Source organism: Sceloporus occidentalis, unplaced genomic scaffold (genome assembly GCF_023333645.1).
Source record: "Sceloporus occidentalis isolate IW3139 unplaced genomic scaffold, rSceOcc1.0.p SCAF_5, whole genome shotgun sequence".
Lineage (NCBI taxonomy): Eukaryota > Metazoa > Chordata > Lepidosauria > Squamata > Phrynosomatidae > Sceloporus > Sceloporus occidentalis.
In genome coordinates this window covers 17,495,348-17,521,238 of record NW_028316985.1, presented here as the reverse complement: position 1 = coordinate 17,521,238, position 25,891 = coordinate 17,495,348, and the positions used below count along the sequence as shown (strand labels likewise).

The 25,891-nt window shown below is 39.9% G+C and overlaps 1 protein-coding gene across 3 annotated transcripts in view; it reads right to left on the bottom strand.

Moving 5' to 3' along the window:
- Positions 1-25,891, bottom strand: part of MICAL3 (microtubule associated monooxygenase, calponin and LIM domain containing 3) — a 235,761-nt gene that overhangs the window by 20,285 nt on the left and 189,585 nt on the right. The window contains exons 30-39 of one of the 3 annotated variants that reach the window (XM_089527728.1): positions 24,923-24,985; positions 22,924-23,016; positions 21,919-22,047; positions 21,315-21,406; positions 17,524-19,384; positions 16,032-16,126; positions 11,976-12,026; positions 9,803-9,910; positions 8,312-8,405; positions 2,443-2,493 (exon numbers count right to left, since the gene is read on the bottom strand). In XM_089527728.1, coding sequence (XP_089383854.1) covers positions 2,443-2,493; positions 8,312-8,405; positions 9,803-9,910; positions 11,976-12,026; positions 16,032-16,126; positions 17,524-19,384; positions 21,315-21,406; positions 21,919-22,047; positions 22,924-23,016; positions 24,923-24,985 — 2,637 coding nt within the window. Of the gene's footprint in view, positions 1-2,442; positions 2,494-8,311; positions 8,406-9,802; positions 9,911-11,975; positions 12,027-15,114; positions 15,166-16,031; positions 16,127-17,523; positions 19,385-21,314; positions 21,407-21,918; positions 22,048-22,923; positions 23,017-24,922; positions 24,986-25,891 lie in introns of all 3 variants that reach the window. The other 2 variants (XM_089527729.1, XM_089527730.1) reach the window with 2 other exon arrangements.

Genomic DNA, 25,891 nt, shown 5'->3' with positions numbered 1-25,891 from the left:
CTTGCAAAATTCAGCCTTTCAGGGTTTCAATCAACTTTCCAGTTTTGCTTTTTGCCTGTGCCTGAGTGACACTGCAGAAGCAGAGAGGTAGCAGATACACCTTGTGCAGGTCTGTGTTCATTCACTATTTTTCTGTAGAGATTTAATTCCCATGTCATCAGAGAAAGGGGGAAAACGCACTGAAACTGCATCACCTTGTGATGTCCTTTGAAGGGAATGAGAAATATGAGGAAGAGACCACAAATATAATCTGAGTGTTTCTTCTAACTTTTGCTTCTTTAAGGTTTAACTACACATGTGTAACATCTGCTTTCAATCATGGCTGCATGTGTTTCTGCAGGAACTGCAGCTCTCTAGTGAAAGTTGGCAGTGCTATTTAAATACCGTCATCTACACAAACCCTAAGGGGAGCGGTACAAATGTTAAAGAAATCCATAGCATTTAAAGCAGTGTGCCCTTTAATGAAGTCCACAACAGAAAATAAAAAGATGGCAGTCCTTGCAGCGCTACCTCTAATGTTAGATGAAGTAAGGTGGCTGTCTCAGGCAGTGGATCCTGGTGTGTGCATATATATATGTATATCCAGTGGCAGCCCCAAGCTGTTCATCCTATGATACTTTGCGGTTCTCCTTTTGCTGAGGAAAGAACTGTGCAGGCCACACAGCCTCAGCTACATTCACAAAGCTATTCTGCTGCCTTCAGATGAAGCCAAGGATTCTGTGTTTTCAATTCAGCTGAAAGAAGATTCCAACACCCAAACAAGTTAGCTTATGTACACAGAATTTTGGGGCTGCATGTGTGCCATCTTGCTCTTTGCTTTAGATAGCAAACCCCTTTCGGACCACCTGGAGTTCTTAGAGATGGGCAACTGCTGGGGGCCAGGGAACACATTGCCCCAAGAGACCTTGGTTGGTCATCCCTCCCACTATCAACTGCCCCTGGAAAACAATACAAAAAAGATTTTTTTGGGCCCGTTGGCCTCTAGGAGACAGGGGAGAAATTTTGGCACTTTTGGAAAGGGGATGGGTTTTGGGCAGAACCTTTCCCACTACAAATACTTCCAGGCCTAAAAGAACCAAGGGAAGCCCAAAATTATCCATGTGCCCTCTAAGAGGCAAGGCGGCATTTGTGGACAATTTTTAAATTTGTTTTTTTTTTTTTTAAATGGTGAATGCCACAGTTCCCAAGTTCTTAAAAATAGCATGAGGGCCATAGGTGCTCCATGGCTTATACTCTTTCTACCTGTTATAAACACTAAAAAGCATTTGTGTGATGGGATGTATTTGGGGGGAATATTGTTACTCCTCCCACTGCTCACTGCCCTTTGAGGACTAGGAATTTCTTGGATAAAAAAGTATGTGTAGAGGGAAAGGTAGATCCCGAGAGCTCCTGTAAGGGACTTGTACACCAGAATTCACTGCCATTTAATTTAATTTTTTGGTACAGCAACACTGCCTTAAACTGCATTCAGCCTACAACAATTTATAGGTCATGCTGGTCACTGTCAGCCATAGCAGCCACTTTGTCTCCTCCTCCTGACTTCCCTATACCAGCCAGAAATGTAAAAGCACAATACACCATCACACTGGGAGTTCTACACTTCACTTGCAGCTGTCTCAGGACAGTATAAAAACTCACAATGTGACAATACTGCATTATATATTTTAAAATTACAGATGTGCTGTTATGTTACAGCAAAACCACATAATCCTGTGGCACCTTAAAGTCTAATGTATTATGCCATAAAATTTTGTGGACAGTTCATAAATGTGACCAGTGCAAACAGGACAATGAATAGACAAGTGAGGAATTCTTCTCATGTCCCACAAATGGTTTTCCTAGTGCCATTAAAGGGGAGACTGGAAGGGAGAAGATAACAAATCCTAAAAGGGGTAAGGGAGATGCTCCTCCCAGGGCCCGTATCTCATCACACACAACACTTTGGTTTAGGTCCACAGCTAATCACAAAACCAAGGGGAAAAGGCTATAGAGGTATATGGAAGACAACATGATTCCAGTACATTTTGAGTACTAACACCCTTCCTGAGAGAAAGTGATGCTGGAGAAGTCAGATTTGTTTTTTCTTTGAAAAGAACTTTGTCAGTTATCCTAAGGAAAACATTAGACAACTTTTGCACACTTTTAATGTTGCCTTCCATTTTGTTCTCTCCATCAGGTGTCTCTTCTTTCCTCTTAACAGTTAATCCAACGCTGATATTGAGTGGTTTACAAATCACAATAAAAGAGAAAACAGCTTGATATAATGCAGCTTTCTCCTTTGAGCTGGAAAAGGGGTTGTGCCCTAGCCAATCAATTGGGTGCAAGAGTGGTTTCATCTCATTGCTTGTGAGGCAGGGATGGAAAGATACAGGTGGAGGGAGAGGGTGTCAGGAGCAGGTGTCAGCAGGGTTAGTGTCAGCGAAGAGGTTCTGCCATACATACCACCCAGGTGCAAGTCGATGAGGTCACTGTAATAAGACTCTCCCCAATAGTCTACAACAAGGAATCGGTGAAGAGAGAGAGTTATTGGTTCAGGTGCCCATCCTGGCTAGCCCACCCCACTCCCTGCCCAGAATTCAAAGCAGTCTACAAAAGAAAATGCATACATAAGAGAGGCAGACAGTGAGAGAAAGAGAGAGAAAGAAACAGCAAGAAATCATGCAACTCCGCAATAAATATATACACATACATATATACGGTATACTGTAAAGACAGGATGAGGAAATAATAGAACTTGGAGAACATGCAGGCAAGAAAGGCAGGTATGGACCTCTGGACAGAGAAGGAAATCAAGCTAAGTAATATGCGACTATTTCTCACATGTTCATTTGTGTCAGTATGGCACTGCACTGTTGTCATTTGGGGGGACGTTAAGAAAGGATCCATAAACATTTTCCATTAGGGAGGGTGCCCAGGGGTGGACAGTACTCCATTCTAGTAAATAAAGGAAAGCATTTGCCCTGATTTTGCTTGGTTTTCCAGGGAACAGCCTTTCTACTTCATCCTCCAGTTACTCAGTTAAAGAGTGCAGGACGCTAAGATAGTGGCAGAGGAGTTTACTTTTGCTTCGTTTTTTTGTTTTTAACTAGAAACCTGAAATCCATTAAATGCAGTCAGATGCAAAATCTTGATACCTGGAGTAATAGAGCCAATAATTACGAGCCATATTTTCAGTCAACTATGGTCCAAAACACACTGCAGAAACAATCCAGTTCAAGACCTGCCCTGCCTCAGTGCTAGGGAATCCTAGGAATTGTAGTTTATTGTAGCACCAGAGCTCTCTGAAAGAGAAGGCTAAATGTCTCATAAAAATACAGTTCCCAAGATTCCCTAGCACTGAGCCTGGGCAGTTAAAGCAGTATCAAACTGGATTATTTCTGCAGTGTGTTATGGACCAATAATAGTCTCTTCTAGTGAGTCATTTCTTCTTGTGGCTAAAGATGATGTGGCCAAAATATGACAATCTCAATTTAGTCATCTTTGTTTGTAGGGAAAGTTTTGGCCTGATTTGCTCTAGGATCCATCAACCTGTATTTTTAGCAACCCACAATATTCTCAGAACTCTTTTCTAGCACCGCATCTCAAATTAGTTTTTCCTATCAAGTCTATATTTTAGAGATTTTAATAGCCTTATTTATAAAGAGAAAAACCCTTCTAGTTTTTTTTTTTAAAAGGAGGTAGTCAGAAATCCTGGTAAGCGTGGGCCACATTGGAAGGCTAGGGGGCTGCATTAGTCCTTTAGGAGACTTTAGAGGCTGCATCCCCACCACACTACCTACTAAGAAGAACAAATAAATATTTTTACATCAAGAAGTGAACAGAATTCATTTCTTGTTACAAAAAAATGCCTCTCTTGGTTGTAAATTGTCCAGGTGTCAATAAAATATGGTGAAAATGCCACCACACTCCCTAGGGTGCATTTGGAGGCATTTGGAGGGGGGGGGGAATGTTTCTGTTTTATTTCTCTTTTACCCATAGGAGGCTCTCGGGACCAAAAAAGCCCCTGGTACACTGCATGCTATTCACAGGCCACATTTTGCCCACCCTCACCTACTGTAAATAATATAAATGATTTTTTTTTTTTATAAATATGACCCCCTCCCTACAAAGTAAATTTATAAATATAATAGATCAGAGTTTGGCAAGTTTCTTGTGTGATTGTGCTAGAAAATGTAATGTACGTAACAAATTCTAACATAGGCATCTTGAAATTCTGAGTATAATCAACCTGTTGTGGATGTGCTGCCAGAACAAACAAATATGCTACAGACTGGGTTTGGCAAAAGTGTAAAGGAGGAGATTAACACTGAGGGAAATTAAAGAGTTGCCACATGTCTTGCTCCCTCCTGCCCTGCCCTCCAGAATAGTCACATACTCTATGACCAAACAAATACCCCTTCAGTGTGTCAAATACCCCTTCAGAGATGTTTGCATGTGTCTGATACCCATGTTTAGACAGGTATCTAAAGCCGTATTTAGATGAGTATCTAAACTCATGTATAACATATAAGAAATCTGATTTTTCAGGTTATAGTCAACTTTATTAAAGCAGAAAGTAGGGGAAAGGAAATATGAGTATGCATGAAACTTCAGGATCACCTACGTAAAAAAGGAATATATACACAGAGAACGTAAGTCCTTTGCACTGGGCACCATAAATTGTTCTTTTATGCTTCCAATTTGGCTGTTTTCAAAGGAATTCTAATGGTACACACAACTCTCATTCTGTTATTAAGAAAGAAGCTAATATGAAGTAAACTGTCAAGACAGTAGACTTCAGAGCTGATCTAGAGCATTCATCAAAAAACACCTCAAACGTCTACTACACTAGGGATTGGCAACTGTGCAAGGCTAGGGGGTCTTCATTAATCTTGCAGGATTCCTTGGGGGGAGGTAACCACAATGCACCTGCTCTCCCCTATCAAAAGTCCCTTCCCAAATGCCCTCTGTGGCAGATGAGGCCTTCTCATCATGTTTTTGGGTGTTCATGCCCCCCAGAGGGAATTCTGAAAAAAACTTTTTGAAATATTCTGCAAATTTTTTTTTTTGAAATATTCTGCAAAAAAAAAATGTTGCCTGGTTCAGGGAGGTGGGAGGTCCAAAGCGGGCCTGCAAACATGGTAGAAATGCCCTCCACATGCCCCAGCGGTCAATTTGGGGCAATCTGGAGCAAAAAACATATATATAGATACACACACACACACACACACACATATAAACCATATTTTGCCCGCCCCTGTACTGCACGAAATGAGCATCATTAAGTGACAGGTTTTGGTAGGTGTTATTACAGGGCAAATCACTAACTTATTTAGCTCAATGCTATGGTTTTGTTATACAGAAAGAACCATTTGGATTTTCTGCCTCATGTGCTAGATGTCTTAGGCAATCTCTGGAGTGAGGAGATATCAAACACATCAAAATTACTAAGTCAAACAGGGCTTTGTCCACTGTGAACAGTTTTGTGATATATAAAAGGCAGTACAGATAGTGATAGTGATCATTTGTGCTTTAGAAGACCATTTTCTATATTTGGGACAAGGAACTTGGCCCTTCCTGAGGTTCCCCATCCCTCCTTTCATCCTCCACCACTTGCCAGAGTGGCAGGGGCTAATGGAAAACATCTGGTGGGCCATAGGGTCCACAAGCATGTCCTACACAAATACTATGACATCTTAGGAAAAACATGTTTAATCTGTATGTCTATTACAACTTGATAAATTTATGGCATATATTTCACCATAAGCATATGTGTCTATTGTACTGTTATAAGATTGTATCTGCCAAAAAGGACACTTTAACATACACTTAACAGCCAATGAAGAATGGATAGTTGGAAGAGGAGTGTCCCTTTCCTTATCATGTACAATCTGTTAAAAGAGAATAAAGTTTTGCAGTAATTTTCTGCATTACCTCCTACTTTGGTTGATACTGGCTGTATTGTTTTATTGCATAAAATGGCAGTTTGAAAGGTAAAGAGATGGGAATATCTTACTTCTGATATTGAGGGTATGGTAAACAAGGAGGTTGAAAGTACATGGAAAAGCTGAAAGTCTTACAACATGAGATTTTTTTTCCAGGCCTAAACTTCCCACAGGAGTCTTGAGGTAGGACATATTTTCAGCATTAGCAAATTATGTATATTTTAGTATACTTCAAAGCTCTAGTACTGGCAGAATAGGTCAGTATTTCTGAAGGGCATTGCGTTGGAAAAGGCTCACACAGGAAAAGCCAATCTTTTTGGTTTATTTCTTTCTCTCTGTCTCTCTCTCTCTCTCACACACATTCCACTGTTGCATCTCTCGCATCCCACCACACCATCCCTGCATATGGCGTACTTGTTTGCACAATCTGCTCTGTCTCTTGTGACAGCAACTATGACAGGAATGGGCATTGTCCAGCTTTCCAAATGTTTCTTAACTGCAAGTCCTACCCAGGAAAGCCAATAGTGAGACATATGGGGAACTATAGTCTGGTAACATCTGGAAAGCTGTAAAAATTCCTACCCTGACCTTTCCGGGAGTTGGCCGACTAGAAAAAGGGTGAGTGTTATCTGACAAGAAAGTCAGTATTTCTTTGTTGAAAATTTCAAGGGAAATCCATATATGAATGTATAAAGCTTGTTGTTGATCCATTACTCCTGACTAGTGCAAGGCACCCTATAGCTGCGGATATATACCATTACCTTCAACATTTTTGAATTGCACTTCCATAATCCCTCAACACTGGGAATATTGACTAGGACTGATGAAAGCCGTAGGCCTGCAAAAATCTGGAGTGCCACAACTGCCCCTTTCCCCACTTCAGCTAGAGCCTGAACATCTTTCAGAACCAAGCAAAATCTCTTGCAGCGAGTGGCATTGGGTGGTCAAGGAAAACAAGGAAGAAGTTTAAACGTATTCCATTCTATTTGATATCTCTAAAACTGTCTCAGACAGGAAGTTATCTATCAAGAGATCTGAGAATATGGGATAGTAAACAGTGAGAGAAAATAAAAATCACTGTAACTTTTAGTTGTGTGGTTGAGATAATATCATCTGTTCTTAGTTCAATTATCATGTTCATTCATGATGAGAATTACCTTGATAGATGACTGAAATGCCTACCACATTCCTATAGGAAATTTCAGTGTGTCCAACTAGGCAGGAAAAAGGTGCTCCTAAGCTGTTTTGTGGGAAGTCCTTTTGGTTATATTTCCACCCCAGTGGTAAAAATAGTACATAGCAAAAAGTTATCGCTATGCACATCAATTAAAAGATAGAAGTAAGAATCTCTTATATCCCTGGTGCAGAGTGCACATGTTGTATCTGCCTTTATTTGAATGCAGAGAGGGTTCTGGGAAATGGCATAAAGAAAATAATCATGTAACCATGTCCCTTCCCATAGATGAACCAGTCCATCATGTCTAATTGTCTCCTTTAAAAAGTCTAATGAAATTCACCACACGATGTGATGCCAATGTGCTCTAAATTTCCTTGCCTTCACCAGTTGACAGTCAGTGAAGAGGGAGGCAAGCTCACAGAGACATCATGAGTCTCAGGCACAGAGTCTTCACCAGACATTTAAAAATCCAAAGGAAAACTAGATGTAAGAGTAGCCCTGCTTGCCCCATAACGTCTAGTTCCACCTTAATCTTCTTTATCTATCCTAATCCCCAGCACCATTCATTATAATCTGGCCATCTAGAGTATGATCTCATTCTACTAATGGCAAGAGACTATGAAAATCATTTCACATAATGTGTGAAGTTCTGCTCTACTTGCTTCAGTGAGCTGATTAAGTTTGTGCCAAATTTTGCAGAGAGTACATGGTACTTGCTGGGGCTGTTCTGTGATGGTCCCTTGTGAGGGTGATCATGTTGATTCATAGCACAATTAATTAAAATCACACATTATTTCTCTTTTATTTCAGCTTGCTGAGCAAAGCAAAGGCTTCTTTGCTATGACACAGCTTTATTTGCTAAATATATCCAACAGACAGTTTATAAGCTTCAACCTTTTAGAAAATGGGACCAGTAAGTGGACAAACCTTTCTCTGAAACAGAAGAAGAGAGATGAATTTTCAGAGCAAATTTAACTCTGCCATAGGGTCTTGCCATGGAAATAGCTTCCAAGGCAGGGGTCCCGAAGATATGACTGAGAAGTGAAATGGCAATTATAATTCATTTGTTGGAGAAATTAATTAAAAAAAATTTCCAGTTTAAGAGGAGACTGATCTTCAGCAAAAGTATGTCACTTGTTACAAACTTTTGCATGAAAAATTATGCAGCAAAGATTAAAAAACACACAAAACAGTGAATTATAGAAGGTACCTGCTTCACCCCTAAGAGCCTTCTCAACAGCAACCCCCCTTTCTTCAAGCTGTCTCTGCTTTTCTTCTACTTGTTCCAGTTGCCGTTGGATAATCTATGGGAAGAGAACAAGTATAAAAACACATTCTCACTCTAATCATATATCAAAATGGTAGGATGCTAATACCAAGAATCCTACAGGTTTCCAAAACATACAGAAGACAATGAAAAACTGCCAAAAGACATGGACAAGCATTCAGAATTTTGGGAAAGTGTTTTGTTTTAACTACAATTCATATTATTCTGGAAACTTTAGTCAAAATAAGTAATTTTTCTCAGCTCTTCAAAGTATTCCTACTATCACCCTCCAAAGAAAACAAACATTGCTATTTCAGTTAATGGGTACCTTGTGCAGTATATTTAACAATATACCCTATATTGTCAGGTGAAGCATGTTGCATGTGCTTATTGGGCAGGCTGGATGAGAATTACTCCTTCACCCCACTCCTGGGCCATGCCCAACATGTCAAGCAATTTAAATTCCTCTTTGATTCCCACTTTTGCCATGAGGTTCCTCTGGTCCTCATCCTCTATTTAAAGTAAATCTATATTTTTATAACTAAATCTATACATATTAATTCTGTTGTTCTATATTTCCATCTTCTTCCCCTTCTTCTGTTGTTTCCTATTCTATCAACATCTAGATTTCAAGCTCTTCAGGGAAGAGACTGGTCTTTATGCTTCTGGTGTAATATAGTGCCATGTACTGATAGTCCCACTTTTCCAGTCAGTCCTTTCACTCTGCAGGATCATTGCGAAACACATGTGTACACATCTATACTTCCTGCAGCCAAAACAAATCCCTTTCATGTAATCCTTTTCAAGAGTGGAAATCTCTTAGTAGCAGGAGAATGATAGGTCCTGATGGAAATAAACTTTACTTATATTCTGAAAAGCAAAGCAAATCCATCTTGGGAAAGAATCAATCCACCTTCTCTAATTGATCTGAGAGGCAAACTCAGATTTTTTTGTAATAAAATATTGTAGAATTTCTATTATATCACACCATATATTTTGTGTGCCTTCATATAATTTGTGACTTATGGTGACCATAAGGCAAAGCTATTATGAGGTTTTCTATTTCAGAGGAAGCTAGCCTTTGCTTTCCTCTGATGTTCAGAGTGTGAGTTTCTCAAGGTCACCCAGTGGGTTTCCATGGCTGAGTGAGGATTCGAACCCTGGTCTCCAAGTGAACTAGTCCAACCCTCAAACCACTGCATCCCACTCTGGCTCTATATCATGCATACGGCCCAGCATACAGCAGCTGTTAATGGTGAAGCATTAGGATTATACAATTGATCCAAATGTCTGCAGTGCACACAAGAAAAATTTACACTGTATTTATTGAAAGTACAATATAAACTTTTCTACTGTATACTTTAGAGGTGTGGTCATTCAACATCTCTCTTTCTACAGGCTCAAGAAAAAGTGAAAGGAAATGTATGACTGTACCTGAGCCCTGTGTAATCTTTTCAGTTCTTCCTGCTTGGCTTGGCGGCGAGCAGCTTTCTGCACTCGTCTGGTCAGTTTGGCGTTAAGCTCATCCTCCGTATATGCTTTCTGTAGTAACAAGAAAAAGACTGTTTTTCAACCCTTACACCAAACTGTCAGCCCCAATGACTTGGAACCAAGTCTTTTCTAGAATGTTACTTGCTATACTTCCTGCTCAGCCATCCTAGTGGGTGCTAGCAGTGCAGCAGATGGACCTTGGTGGAAGATTAAGACGTGAAGGAAAATGTGTGAATCAAGTGCAAAGCAGTGATTGTTCATAGTGCTTCCAGCCAGGGCTACATTCTTCTCAATGCTTCTTGCAGCCTGTCCCAAATACAGGAGCTGCTCCTGATTTGATTAATGTTCTCACTGAAGATGTAACGATGTATTACATGTTGATCTAGGCTTGCTAACAAACAAATTTCATCATGATCAAATCACAATAAGAAGTGAGCTGCATAAGGCTATGTGAAGCATGGCTTGCGGTGAACAGCTGTCTGTGCTATTAGAAGTTCAGCTTGCAAAAGAACCCCACATTACCATACAATCACCTGGCTCAGTCAGCAGAGAGGGAAAAAGATCTGCAGAACCATGGGATTCAACTGATGTTGGACTAGCAATTCACCACAGGTGAGAGAAATGACTATGTGAATAATTCCCCATACAAAAGAGAGAGGGGGTCAACTCTAAATATACGAACTAAAAAACCTGAGGGGAAGTCATGTTAGAAACCTTAAACCTAAAAGGCAGCATGTGCATTTCATAGTTGTTGTTGGAGCTGGAGAATTCATATTTCTATGCTGAAACTAGATGCATGGGTTCTGTGTCTTATGATATATCTTCTTGTCTTTTGAACATGGAGCAGCCCTCGGTGGACACAAGCAACTCAAGATTATTTATATGCACCCTGAAATACCTTTACAGTCATCACTAGTTTGTTAGGTGCAAAAAAGATGGTGTAGTACAGGAAATCAGTCTCCCTTTAAGACCATAACACCTTTAAGACCCAGTTACACTGGTAATGTACATGATCACTTGGCCAGAGGACATGTAAAGGCAACGTATTTGCCATGAGAAAAAGAACTCAATAGAGTCTCTCTTCTTGTTCTGTTCAAGACTCATAAAATTGTCATCAAGTGTTAGTTCTCATGTTACAATTTGATACTTCAAGTTTTACTTCTGTAGGAAAGTACATGGATTTTGTAACAAAAGAATGCTAGTGCAATTTCAGACCCTTGGTTTCAAAATCTGGCATGGTCTGGAAGCAGATGCTTATACTACACTTAAATGAGCTGGATGAATTCTCAGTTACAAAACCCATGCCTTCATGGATGCTGGATTTTCACAAACAAATTATAACATGAAAAACAACCCTATGAGTAGAGGCAGAAGGCATCACACAACAACCTTAAGTATTATGGTTTTTACTTTTTTATAAAAAAAAACCCTTAACTTTTAAAAGCATCAAGGGCTTGTAGTTTGTTGGGGCACCAGAGCTCTCCGACAGAGAAGGCTAAATGTCTCAGGATAGAATGGAGGAACCATAGAAATCATGTGAGTTTCTTTGGGAAAGGTAGAATAGCAATTAATGAACTAACTAAATAAATACAATGTGTCCTCCCCTTATGTGGGAATCCATTCCGGATCCCTCTGCATAAGGGGAAATCCATGCGTGCTGGAGCCCCATTAGAAGTAATGGGGCTCACGCCCGCGGTGCACAGTAACACATGCGCACTATAGGCACATGCCCCATTACTTCTTCCAGGGCGCGCGAGGGGCTTTTCCGGTGTGGCTTTCAGAGGGCGCACTGTAAATACTGTTTACTCTCTTCATTTTGCAGGTATGATGTAGAAAATTCAGACTATTCAGCTAAACATCCTGAACAGTTCTTTAGAAACAGTGATGAAGATCAATATTTCTCCCTTCTGGATACTGCATATCCTTCATGTAGGCATGAAAGTTTCACCCTTGAAGATGATCTGTCATCCATATTTGTTAATCATTTCATGCATGCACAGTCAGGGGTCAAGTTAGTACAAATGAAGGCAAGGGAAGGGACACAGATTGCCGTTTTGCCCAATGAATAACAGGAACGCATGCAACCATGGCCAGTCAATGAGAATGGAGACACTACCTTTGATGCGTATGATCTCTTGAATGCCAAGGCGTGTGGTACGTAAATCGACTTTAAAAGGGGGAGGGAGGGGAAGGAGTAGCAAAGGCAAAAACAAAAACAAACAACATGGAGCAAAATCAGTTTGAAGTTAAAACACTGAAAAGAAAATGAACAATAATAAAAACAAAGGCTGGTTGAAATGCAACATGAAACTACACGGGGAATGAATTTTTCAGGATCTGGAAACACACAATAGAAACATATTGCCAAACAAGAAAAAGCTGGATTTCTGAAGACTGACACTTACAGATGAAGCTTGTGCACTAGACAAATTTTGTGATTTAAGTATTTCTAATTTTGATATATGTACAAATATGCCTAAGGACAAATGCTAGACCGAGACTGGGCAGCTTGTGTCCTACCAAGGTAAACCAACCAAGCAAAGTACTACATTGTGGTCTACCAGATTAATGACAGCTCCCCACTTACAGCAATTAAAAACAGTCTATCAAAACCTGATACACTATTATACATCATTACTGGCCTTTGCTTGGTTTGGGTGAGGAGCTCAGGCTGAGGAAATTTAAATAAAAAGTAGTTGCAAACAGCCTATTTTAAAACATCAGGCATAGCTCAATTTGTATGGCAGAATGTAACTGAAGTACACTGTGGAAAGGTTTTTAAGATAGCTGTTTGGGGTCAGGTAGGAAAAGGTTGATATGGTCCTTGCATTTCCAGCTGTACATGTCTGGGACAGAAAAATGAGCTAGAGCTGGCTTTGCATTTCTGATTTTTAGGACCAACGTCCATACTACATTTTCAGTATGTGAGTGCATGTATAGTAGATAGATAGTCCTTGTCCTGAATATATGACAGTGGTCGGTTCCACAAGTCATTTATAGCCATCCTACTTTCCACCAGCTACACTACTGCAAATGAAAACACTATATTTTTATTTTAAAAATGTGTAAATATTTCCCCCCAAAAGTGCATAGATGACCTTGATATTGCTAATCACACAAAGAGCAAGGCACAAAAGTCCTATCTACAGTCATACAAACCCCGGCTCAACATCCTTCTGAAGATGTTAGCACCTGTAACAGGGGCAGGGAACCACAGGTGGAGGTAAATCTGGCCATTCTGAAGAACTAACCTCACCCTCTACGATAACCTTGGGTCTTGTACTGGGAGAAAGTGGGATATTAGATATATAAATAAATGTCCCTTATGATACTATTACTTGGTGGCTTCCATCTTTTATATGGATTTTTCCTCCTTTTAAAAGGCTGAAAAGCTTCTCCGTTAGTAAGACTCAGTTACTAATAGGAAGGGCTTTAAGCTAAGAATATGTTGGCATTTTTGACCCTATCTTTTTACCTTCAACCATTGGAATATGGCCCATGAGAACTTCACTAAAATTGAATTCAGCTGTCAGTCTGAAAATATTGCTTCCTTTGCTTTATGGACTAGACATCAGACTTCTTTTAAAAATGAAACATATGATTTTTTATAATGTTGAAATGTTATGCCCAGCTTTTTTTTTAAAGTCTGGTACATGTTTCAGTATTGCACAACAGATATTTAGTCTTGGCCTCAGTTTCTGACCTTCAGTAGTTTTTCAGGAAATTCAGCTTGGTTGACAAAAATGCATAAGCATGAATAGAAAACTGAGAGAAAATCTGAACATTTAAGACTATATCTCAGTATTTAACAAGCTGCCACAGATGAAGACACATTTATGCACAACTGGTTACTACATGAATCAATTACTATACAACAACAGCAGGTTCACACTGACAATAGCTTCTAGGAACACAAAATCTACAGGAAATTATCCTAGCAATTCTTTTGGGATTCTAGTGTTATGCACCAAACAAAACCAAAGTGCTAATAATCACAAAGGGTTATTCTACATCACACCAAATGGGGGAACCTTTAGGAGCAAGGGATATGGTATTACAAGAACAGTAATGAGTAGGTTTCAGTCTATTAGTAGTTCAAGAATAGTCATATAGCAAAGAGAAGAAAACAAATAACTATCTTCAGAAGGTAAACATAAACCATGCTCTGATATTCCAAATCAGTAATTCTATTAGAACATCCCACACCACCTTTACAGTTTCTGTCATCACAACTGAACAGCATGGGAAGTGACAGAGTGGGATGCTGCACAACCAGGAGAGCTCTCTCATTTGTATTGAAGAGACTGGGAGCTGGATGAAATTGTCTCTGCCACCCTAGAGTCCTACTTGAATACAGTTAAGATCAGGGCTGTGGAGTCAGAGTCAGAAGCAATTTGGGTGGAGTTAGTCAGTAGAAACATACCGACTCCGATTCCAGTTTCAAAATTAAACACTTATAACATGGTAATAATATATGGTAAATATATCATTTGATACTTATATTTTGACCAAAACTCAAGCCACTACACTATGCTGCTCCCTAATAAATTTATAAGAATCCTGATAATTCATGTGGTACTGATGAAATGTCTTCCGCTACCATTTTACTACACAAAATTTGTTATGACTAATTAGTATAAATTTGCCATTTATGAAGGAATCAGAGTCTATGAATAGAAAAGTGGAGGAGCAAATGTCAAAGGCCTGAAGTACTGAATCCACAGCCCTTGTTAAGCCTTATACCGTCATTGTTTTCCCACTCCTGGTCTCTTAACTGGGTAAGAAATTCTTTTTGCTGTATGCTAATTATCAAAACAGCAAAGAGTGAATTAGTTTGACTACTGAAAGTTTCATTAATTGGGGAATTGTGAATGGCATAAAAATCATTGTTTTCATTCTTTTCAGTGCTTGTTTATTTTTGAGGAAAGTTTCAAAATTTTATTAATTCCATTTCTTCACTAAGTATTAAGAAATCTGGTTGACCTTTACCATTCTAAATGAAAAATAAGAGTCCTACTCTCCAATTGGCTCTTTAGAGGATGATTCTCTATTTTTGTCATGCTTACAGCACCTGTGTGGACCAAATTATAGTTGAAATAGTGCCTACTTCATGCTAAATGGTCATGTGAACATCAGGGAGATTGCAAAACCAAGACTAAGTAGACATATCTGAATAACTGCATCATGATTAGTCTAAACCCACCATCTCTTGAGAAAAGCCCTTTCCCCACATCATTTCCAGCATCCCCAGGTACCTCCTCCTTCCTCAGTATCCCAGACGCAACATGGAACCTCCCAGGAAAAACCTGGAGGCAAGCATGAAAGAAGTGTACAAAAACAGTCAAATAAAAAGAACAGTTCAAAGGGGGTGACTACTGAGAGAAACTTTGTGGTTAAACATAAAAGATTTCCTCATATGCTGTTGAGTGAACAATTTTATACTATTGTCCTCTTAAAGGACAGCTGCCCTAGCTAAAATTTATCATCCCAGGTAAAAGGAACCCAGGGTCCTTAAGTCCTTAGCAGGACGAGCTACACTGACTGCCATTTATGTGGTATCATTATACCACGTCCTTCTGCCAAAAACAAACAAATGAACAAACAAACAAAAACAAAATAAAAACAGGGTGTGTATGACCAATAACACTGTTATAATTATTGCAAGATTTGAAAAAGAAATACATTTTGTACAAGAGGCTTTTTTGGCAGTATTGTTTGGAAGTTTAATATTGGAGCATGCTTTTGCTGAAAATCCACCCACATAAAATATATTTCTTTTTCCTCACTAAAATCTGGAAGTAATCACTTACTTAAAGCCACCAAGAGAATTCAGTGTTCTGCTGAACACATTTCTCAAGTCCAATCTCAGCCTTGGATTCTATGCACACTTACCTGGGAGTAAGCCCTACTGAAGAGAGTAGGGCTTTCATTTCTGAGTAAACATGCACAGGATTGCAGCAAGATTTGCATGGCAGTCATACAGCATGACATTCTAAGGCAGAAGTAAGAGACCATCTTTGGAAGATTAAACTCACTGTTTTATCTACAAAGGTTTTATTCTAGTCCAGTTAATAAATAATGCAAATACTAAAACTAATAATATCAGCTTTGTGAAGATTTTAGGATCCAGAAGTATAGCTCTATTAGTATTTCCTATCTAATTTAACCTTACCTCACGCTTGGACCTCTGTGATGAGTGTTCCAATACATCATCATTGGAAAGGTCAGAATCCTCAGAGAAGCTTAAGTGTCGTCGCATTTGTAAATCTGAAACAATAAAGCAATTTATCAGATGGCAAACCCAGAAGAACGGTTGCTGTCATAGGGACATTAGGTGGGAAGTTTCTTGAAAGTGGGCACAGTCCATTCTGAAATGGCACCACAGCATAAACTTCAGTGGACTTTTTGACAGCTGACACACAACACTTTTTCCAGGGCTGGAGTGCACATCTTTGTCCAATTTAATTCTAAAACACAGCACTCAGTAGTACATTTTTGAACATATCACCGAGATTCAGTGTAATGCAGTGGTTATCGTGGATTGGGTAGGTACAGGTTCAACAATCCAGATGGGATGTTTAAAGGTCAGGTATCAGTGAGATCAACCAGGCTGATTTTGATGTATATTCAAAGGAATGTCAAGTATTACTGATTTAGCCTGAAGTTCCTTATTACAAGTCTCCCAGATCATCTAACAGCTACACTGAATATTCTAAGCAAACAATATATGAGAAACAAAAGCATGAGGGACTCCACCCTTCGAGCAAATTTGTCACAGTTGCTTAAAAGAAAAGAGCAGGGAATGGAATCCACATAAATCCAATCCACATCAGACCTCTTTTAAAGCAGACAGACCATATGAGAAATACAACAAATATATATTTTTTAAACTTTAGCAGGCCTGAGATGAGAACTGAACAGCAAGAATGAGTCATGTATCAAGCATATCACTGCTATCAATCCAATCTCTGTTTCCTGAGATGAAGCTGCAAACAAGAAAGTGCTGGATGAAACAACAGACAGGCAGAGATACCTGCATGCCTCACAAAACTGGGCCATACATCTACAGGAGCTTTGGTAATCCATGTGGGGCACTAAGAAACAGCTGCTTCTGATTAGACAGGGTACAGCAATGCCATTGGATAGCTATGAGTACTCATGTTACGTGCATTTCTGTGTGCTTGATGTCTAACATCATGCTGTCAATCCCATCCCCAAATCAAGAAGGCTGTCTTAAGCTTACCAATAAAATGTCAATATTTTAAAAGGAAAAAGATTGCATAAACGAAAGGAGTTATTGCAAGCACCCATGAAAAATCAAAACATATTGTTTGTACAGCACGTCTTTGAAATGTTGGGCTAATGTAGAACTTAATACAGTATTATAAGGAATTTAGTGATGCACTCATACCTTTAGATGGGGTTATTTTTCTCATCCTTCCTTGTGCCTAAATTAATTTTTTCAAGTTTATCCTCACCCTACTTGTCCCTTTTTTTAAGTCACCACAGGATTCTGCTGCTATGTGGTATGTCAATTATGCTCTAGGTCAGTGAGACTAGAAGCAAATTTTAACACATGTGCATAGTACATATATACAGAAGCAATTTGGAACGTTCTCAATTTATCATGGAATGAGTACAGCCTATGGACAGTGATATTGTACCTGTTGCTCTAATCAATGGAGATGCCTTAACTTTCCCAGAATCCACTGTGGCTCCACTGGAAGGTGTACTAGGACAAGATTTCTCATCTGTCTTTTTCTTCTTGTCTTTCTTATAACCAGAGAATACAGACTTCCACAATGATTTGGGTTTGGTGGCTTCCTCAGCTGCACTACTGGATTTGTCAGAGAGCTTGCTATCATTCTTGGACTTCTTCTCCTTTTTGTTCTTACGAGGAGAAAAAAGAGAAGCCCTTTTCTTACTCTTTCCACCAGAACCTTCTGAGGATGTGACTGACCCATCATGTCCACTGATGTCTGCAAAAGGTGAGAAGAACCTGTCACTACTACCCTCATGTTTCAGCGTGTGACCTTCCCCAGCTTTCATACCCAAATGTTTAGGGGACTCAAAAAACATCTCTTTGGTCTTTGAGGGTAAGGTAGATGCTTTGCACAGTTTGGCAGTGCCAGCAGCATTGGCCTTCTCCAGATCTTTCATTTTACAGAGCTGCCTAGCCATTGCATCACGCAAGGCTTGGCTTTTGACAGACTTCTCTCTGGCCCTCATTCTCTCCTCAGCTAGTTCTTTAGCTTCTGCAGAGACTTGAGGGAGGCCTCTCTTTTGCTGACTTCCTCCTTCCATTGATGGTAGCCCACCATTTTCTTTAACCAAATGAAGGTGAAGAGGCTTCTCTGGCCTTGGCCTGCTGGGTGGTGTGTAATATTTTTCATGAAGGCTTGTATCCTCAGTCCTTTCATCATAAGTGTCCTCTACATCATCAGCAAATGGTATCTCATCCACACTCTCCACAAATGACTTCCTCACTTCCTCTCTGGGAGGCTGGGATGAGTCCTTGGCTGGTCGGATCCGTTCATTTACTGGTGGTGTGTGTGGTGTTTGCATGGAAGCTGGCCTAGACTCTGCTTCATTCTGCCAAGTTGCCTGGTGCCTTTTTCTTCGCAGCGTTGCTGGCTCTTCATTCTGAGGTGGTGGTGGGGGAGGGCTGGATGGGGGAGTAAGCATAGTGGAATCAGAAGTATTGAAACTTTGGCTGGCCAATGTCCTCATGTTGGATGAACTGCCTTGAAGACCTAGTCCAGAACTGCTGGACAAATCTCTTTTAACATCATTTGAATTTTTCAGCTCTCTCTCTGATGGAGACTTTGGTGTCAGCAAAGAAAACTGCTCATCAAGCTTTGGGGTGAGTGGCTTCCTTGGGGCTGGCTGTGGTTTTACAAGGTGGATACTTTTGTCTTCTGAAACACCATCAGGAGTATAAGATTTAAGAGGGGAAGATTCAAGGGGTGAGATGGTAAAGCTTGGCTCTGATCCCCTGCTTCTGTTCACGGGGGTTAGACCCAAACTTCTCCGGATTTCAGCACTCTTCATCCAAAATTCCTCCACAAGGTTACTCCTTTTCAAAGCCTCTTCTGCTGAAGTAGGACTTGGAAGTTTTTCCATCTCTCCATCTGGACTTTTTAGGGCAAGTTTGGCCAAAGGAGTGGAAGTTAAGGCTGGGACTGGTTGAAAACACACTGGTGGCTCCCCTGGAGATGGAATTGATGCTTCACCAGAGGGCAAAGGCTGTGAACAAATAGGCAGAGGGGTAGCAGGTGGAGATGTAGGTACAGTGGGTGAAGATGGTTGTGATTTCATGGGTGATGGTGGTGCAATGGCCTCAGGCAGAGCAACTGGCTGGGACCGAATTGGAGAGAGTGAGACAGGTGGACTTTTGACTTTTTCATCATCAAGGCTCTTGTCTTGTTTTTCATTTTTGTCTTCTGGGAGGAATGGCTCAGGGAAAAAGTGTGTATCTGAGGAGTTCTCTTTGCAGGTTATGGTCACAAGATGTTCCTTTGAGTCCTATGGAAAAGAAGCAATCACAGAGGATCACCAACAGTTAAAACACCTAAGAACAGAATTTACAACACTAGTTTTTCAACCTCCTATGTTAGGCAGACATTAACAGTTCAACTCATCAGCCAAAGAGCTCTTCCATGTTTGTCATAGAACCCCAAAGTGTTTGTATTACAGCACTCTAGGATATATTTCAGAGCAGGGTTGGTAAATGCACAGCCCTCCAGATGTTCCTGGACTGCAAGCTCACTCACCCCCTCTCACATTTATGCTGGCCAGGACTGTTAAAAACTGCAGTTCAAAGACATATGTTCCCCAGCCTATTCTACATCTCTTCTAGGTGGCCCACTGCAAAGGAAAAAGTATATTGGTGGTCAAACTGCCTCTCAGAAAAGTTTGTCTATCATTTCTTAACACCTCATTGAGGATTTTTGATAGTTTGAAAAAGATTGTTCTAGAAGACTCCACAACATTTTAAACTGTAAAAACCCAGAAATGAGAAAACATGTAAGTCTAAAAATATTAAAAGTATGTGCATTCCATGGCTAGCAGTGAAAAGAGCCTCAACTTATTTCGACATTTGGCAAATAATTCTGAGCACGTACAGGGATAATTTATATTTTTGGACAAACATTGTTCCATTAAGTGTCGACAGAAACTCTTCCTCTTTGAGATTGTATAATGCTAGACTGATACACAAAATGTTCAACTGTATTTTGTTAGTTTACCAGTTATATGCACCAGACTTGCATCTCATTATTTATAACAGGTGTAATGTTCTGCCATTCCTAGCATTTGTGACTTAATGTAAGAAAGGGGGGGGGGGGGGGAAGCTGTCTGTCAGCACAGTCTCCTTAGTTGTCTGCTTTCTTTTATCAAGCAGTAATATTACTAATTATATTGTGAAATCACGAGGGAAAACTGAGTTGGTCTTCCCTTACACTTTCCTGTGAACTTACGGATAAAAATATAGTTTTCTGGAAATCTGTTTTGCTCGGGTCTGTTGTGAGGGAAATTCCAACAAAGTTGTGTAGAATAAGTTTGGAACTGAGTCAGTCATTCCTTGAGAATGAGTCAGGATTCACTCAGCTATCATCTCAGCTGATACTTTTGTGACTTGAACACAGTTAGTTGATGTGTTAAAGCCTGGCTTAGCCGAGATTCGGCACCAGTTTTATGAGATATTTTATTATTAGTTTTATCAGGTATTTATTTTATGAGGTATTCTTAACTACATCAATAGAATGCTTAGCTTCTACAGTAAATGAATACAGAATGTATGGAAGCATGTTTAAGGATTTGAACAAGTCAAGCACACCCTGCATGACTTGCTTTAAAGTGAAATTCCATTTTTTGCAACCACCACTGCCCAAACTCTGTCGTGTGGTTACCAATTCTGTGTTGTCTGTTGTTGTCTGCCTTTTGACCTGCTGCCATAAGTTCTAAGGTGAATCTATCACAGAATTTTATTGGTAAGATTTGCTCAGAATGGGCTTGCCTTTGCCTTCCTCTAAAGCTGAACGAATGTGACTTGACCAAGGTCATCCAGTTGGTTTGCATGGCTGAGCAGGGATCTGAACCCTGGTCTTGAGTCATAGTCCAATCTTCAAACCACTATACCATGCTGGCTCTATAGCCACCACAAAAAACAGCCTAGGAGGGAGGCATGTGCAGCATGCACATTGCCTGCTTCTGATCTAGACCATTTGGGAAATGATTTTTATAGATATTCTAAATAAATCATCTCCTGTTTCATACTGGTAAGCTGCTATCCATTAAATACCTGCATATGGATATGTCCAAGCTGAGTTTCTCGGCTAAAAACAAAAAAATGAGAATACCCCCATAACCTATGATTACGCTTCTCTTTTAAGACAATTTGGCTTTTCTGTGCACATCTGTTTGCTGTAAGAAAAATCACAATGCATTTTCTTACCTCTTTCTGTTTTTCCGTTTGGTTACCAGTTGGAGAAAGAGAAACAACCCTCTCACATGGTGACTCAGCCGGCTGACAAGGCTTGTAGGGATCTGAAGGGGAATCAATGAACAATAGCAAAGCCATCTTATAGCCTCATTATGTGCTTCGAGTTTACTGTCTTATTTCTTACTCCTTTCTAGACAGTCACTATATACTATTCCTCTCTATTATATTATTATGCTGACTTGACAAATATTACTTGGAAGGAAACTATTCAGTGGGGATTACTTTCAGCTAAACATGTATAGGACTGTGGCTATCGCCAAAAACAACATAAAACATAAATACAGCCTAGTTTCATATTTTTGGGCAGATTTGGCAACTTCCAGAAATTTTCCACAGCTTTGGACACATTTCCTCACAAACCTGCATGGTGAATATCTGTAAGCAATCCCTGAGTAGCACATGTTCTGTAGCAACTGACCCGTCAATTTATTACATACAGTAATACTAATGTGTGAATTGTTCATTAGAAATCAACAGAGGCCCACTATGCAGACTGCTCAAAACTGCCTGGAGCTGTAGAGACTGAATCCAGCTTAGCTGGATGGCATTTTGGTACCTTCAGTTACAGTGCACAGGGCAGCTGTCTCTGCCTCTAACTCTTTGTCTTCAGAGACTTTCAGCTTCAGGTCTTCAGGCTCCTCTTGATGGAGGCGGCATTCTGCTTCTGCATCAGATGGGATGTCATCTGTTCCCCATTGATTTGTTTGAGAAAAGGAGAAGAAGCAAAGGATCTTAGTGTAAACCTATTGCCATTTTCTGCTAGGATTTCACCTTATCACACCAGAAATGTGTAAAGGGAATGGCAACTGTGGTAATTATACTGGCTAGAGATGAGTTGGGTTGCTAGCCCACCAACCCACAAATATGCTCCTTATACACTAACCTGTTATTGTTTAAGGACATTGGTACAGTCACCGTGTGTGTGTGTTTACATGCCTACAAGGTGCCTATTGCCTTATGGCATCCCCATTAACTTCAAAAGGTTTTCCTAGGCAAAGAATACTCATAGGCAGCTTGCCATTGCCTACCTATTAAATACAACCTGCAGCACTTATTTTATTTTATTTATTTATTAGAGTACTTATACCCCGCCCTTCAGCCCTAAAGGCTATCAGAGCGGCTTACAATTATTATTTTTAATTAAGCAGTTGACATTGCTTGGCTGTGTCCCATCCAAGTACTAATCAAGCCAGACCTTCATAGCTTCCAAGCTCAGATGAGAGCTGGTGCCTTCAGGGTATTTAAGCCAACTACAGTCACCTAATATATGACTAAATTTAAACAGTAAAACAGGCTTTCTGCCCATTTCTGAAGATTTTTCATATATGATTTTAAGGGTGACTACTCCACATATGAATAAAACCTGACAATTACATGGAAATTTCTTTCCCCTCTTCCCATTCTAATACCACTAGAACAGCATGTGCACAGAGTTTTTCTTTTCTTTTTATAGGTCTATTAGGTTTTAAACAAAACACACATCACTGCCCTCTTAGGTGGTATGACTTTATAGTGATGCAATAATATTTGACAACACCTTTGAGAATTCACAGCTCCATACCATCATCCAACTCGGCACCTGTGTCTCCATCTTCAAAAGCTTCTGCAGGCTCACTGCCCACTTCATCCTCATAATCATTCTCCTCACACAGGGCTAGAATATATATAACATATAGTTTTTTAGAAGAGGGATAGGAGAAAGAAAAAACATCTACATAAATTCAAGTTCAGAAGCCTAACTGTAATTGTGTGTGTGTGTATGTTTTAAAGTCCACTCTTTCTAAGGTGTCCTTGTGAAATGCACCCAACGTCCAGGAACAGTGAACTCATGACATGCAGCCCTTACTGGACTGTTGGCACCAGAGATTAAAAGTGGTATGAATTATATGTGAGGTTTGAGTATTTCTTCCAGATAAAATAATACTCTGCACACTTCCTAATATACAAGGGAGGATGCTACGCTAGAACAAAGGCTGTTTGTCGGTTTTAATACCGGAAAGCATTCAAACATGTGATTAACACATACAAAAATCTGAAGTGATACAGTCGAGTATGAACTGCATCATATGATTCCACCGATCATGTAAGTTCAGCTTATAGATAATGGATATATATAAAATCTCTCTTTGTTAACTTTTCCAAAAGTTCTTTGTATCAAATGCTGGATGTTTTTAAAGAACCTTGATGTCTTGAAATTGCCCAGGTGATCTTTAAGAAAGGTCATACATGAAAGTATATTACATAGCATTCCTCTTCCATTAGACTGATTTTGTTTTCTATAGCAACTTAAATAATAATTTTGAAGAACAGATATCTATGGCAAATACTGGATTCTGGCTGGTCAATAGAAATATTTGAAGTGCATTTTGCACACTAAAATACCTGGTATCATATCAGAATTCAGTGGTATGTGCAATAGTGTACAAAACAGCAAAATATTTGTGTAAAATATCTCTTGGGGGGGTCAACTGGAAAGTTTATTCCTAATAATAGTTATTACATAAATATACATTTACACACATGATGCAGTTAAAGATAAAGTGCAAAGGCATAAAAGCTGTCACACAGAAACATGTGAGCTATATACTAAGGTAGCCAGAAACAAATGGAGACAACATTTTGTCCAAGTTGGTCAGCAGCTACAACTGGATAAGGTGATATGCAGCTGTCCTGTAAGCTCTGCTGTCAGAAGCAAAACGTTTTAGAAATGCACTATATCCATGCAAAATTCAGAATGCCACACCCCCATTAATCACTATCTAGTACATAAAATTAATGTTGTAGCATATAAATACTCTCTTCTCCTGGAAGAATCTCAGTCCGTACGCTAAGATTAGGGAGTTAAGTGCTTTCATATAAAGAGTAGGGAAGCTTCTCTTATGATCCATCCACTGTTGTAAGAAAAGAATCTTCAGGAAGAATTTGCTCCTTTAGTGGAGAAATATACAAGATGCTGTAGAAGACACGTTTGATCTCTTCCAGAATTCCCAACCAAATTATTTCTCTTTGGAGTGCACTTTGATGTTAGTGTGTGTCCTAACTAGAATTTCTATCTCCCTCACTGATCTTCATAGGTTTTTCATACAATTATACTTCTTCTTAGAATAGTGAATACCCTGATCCCTCTAAACTCCTATAAAGATGGGTTATCCTCATCTTCATCCAGATGGTGCAAAAATATTTAAAATATTAAAGCATAATAATGGTTTTCTTGCAGAAAAGGATGGGCCTTATTTGGTCCAAACTACCTAATGCAAAACCTGCTTCCTCCTATCATTTACATTTCCTTCATTCTGTACTGAATTATTGTCTGTTTGGCCTATCTTGCAAAAGGTTAATACAGAAGCCTAATTCATGCAAGAATGGCTCTTCTCAGCGAGACATGCAGCCTCCTCCCTTTCCCACCCACCCCAACTTGGCATGCAGTAGCAACAAAGGCACAAATAGTCCAGGGTTAAAAAAGGCTGGCACTTGGGGCGCTGAAAACACAGATAGTGGCAGCGCCAGCAGTGGCGGGCAGGGTTATTTGTGAGCTGTAAACAGAACATCACCAGAACTACCTCCTGGGGCTGCATCCAGCCACGCCTGCACTGCATCATGGCGTAGGGAAGGAAGGTCAGATGCTGAATTAAAAATAAAAATAAAATGATAATAAATTCCAAAAAACAGAAAACAAACACTTTGAAATGGAAACATCACAGAGAGAAATGAACAAACACACAAGAAGAGAAATCAAGACCAACAACACAATGAAGGGGGGAAAGATGAATTTCACAAGGGCTCCCAAAGAAGGGAGAAAGAAGGATGAATCATCATTTCCTACAAATAGATACCTACAGCAGTGGCTTTTCCTACCCTTTCTAAGGGGCTCAACAGATCGCCCCTTTGGAGTGGCCTGCAGCTGTCTTTTTCTTCAACTATATGCCGTGGACCCGACCCGGTCTTTCCGCAGTGGTTCCTTTTCGTGATGTGGAAAGAGTGTTCTAGCTGCAATGGCAGTAATGCCTCCCGCTGTGTGGTTAGGTGTGCAGCATGATCCTGGTGTGGGGGCAGCTGGCATGTGTCCGCCACTGGCCTGTACAGGCTCTAAATCTAATATATAAACCTTGGTCCAGGTCAAGCAAATCTCATTTGGACTCTTGCAAACTAGTTTTATAATGTGTCTTTATTCAAATCAGAAAGTCTCTCTCCTGTTACAATTATTCCACCATCTCCCCCAACTAGAGATGGGGAACATGGGGCTCTCCAAGTGTTTTTCAGCTGCAACTCCCACAAACCTTCATCACTGGTTATACTGTTTACGATTGACAGAAGTTGCTATCAAACAACAACTAGAGGGCCACACACTTGCCACTGCTACCCTAAGTGGTTGTGCTAATACCTTGATTTTCTTCTTTTTCATAGCAGTAATTGAAATGCTGTACATATCCTGGGACAGTAAATCCCAAACTCAGATCCTCCAGGTCTTTCGGACTTCAGCATCCAGAGGACTCAGTCATAATGCCCAAGGTCTGGGATTCTGGGAGCTG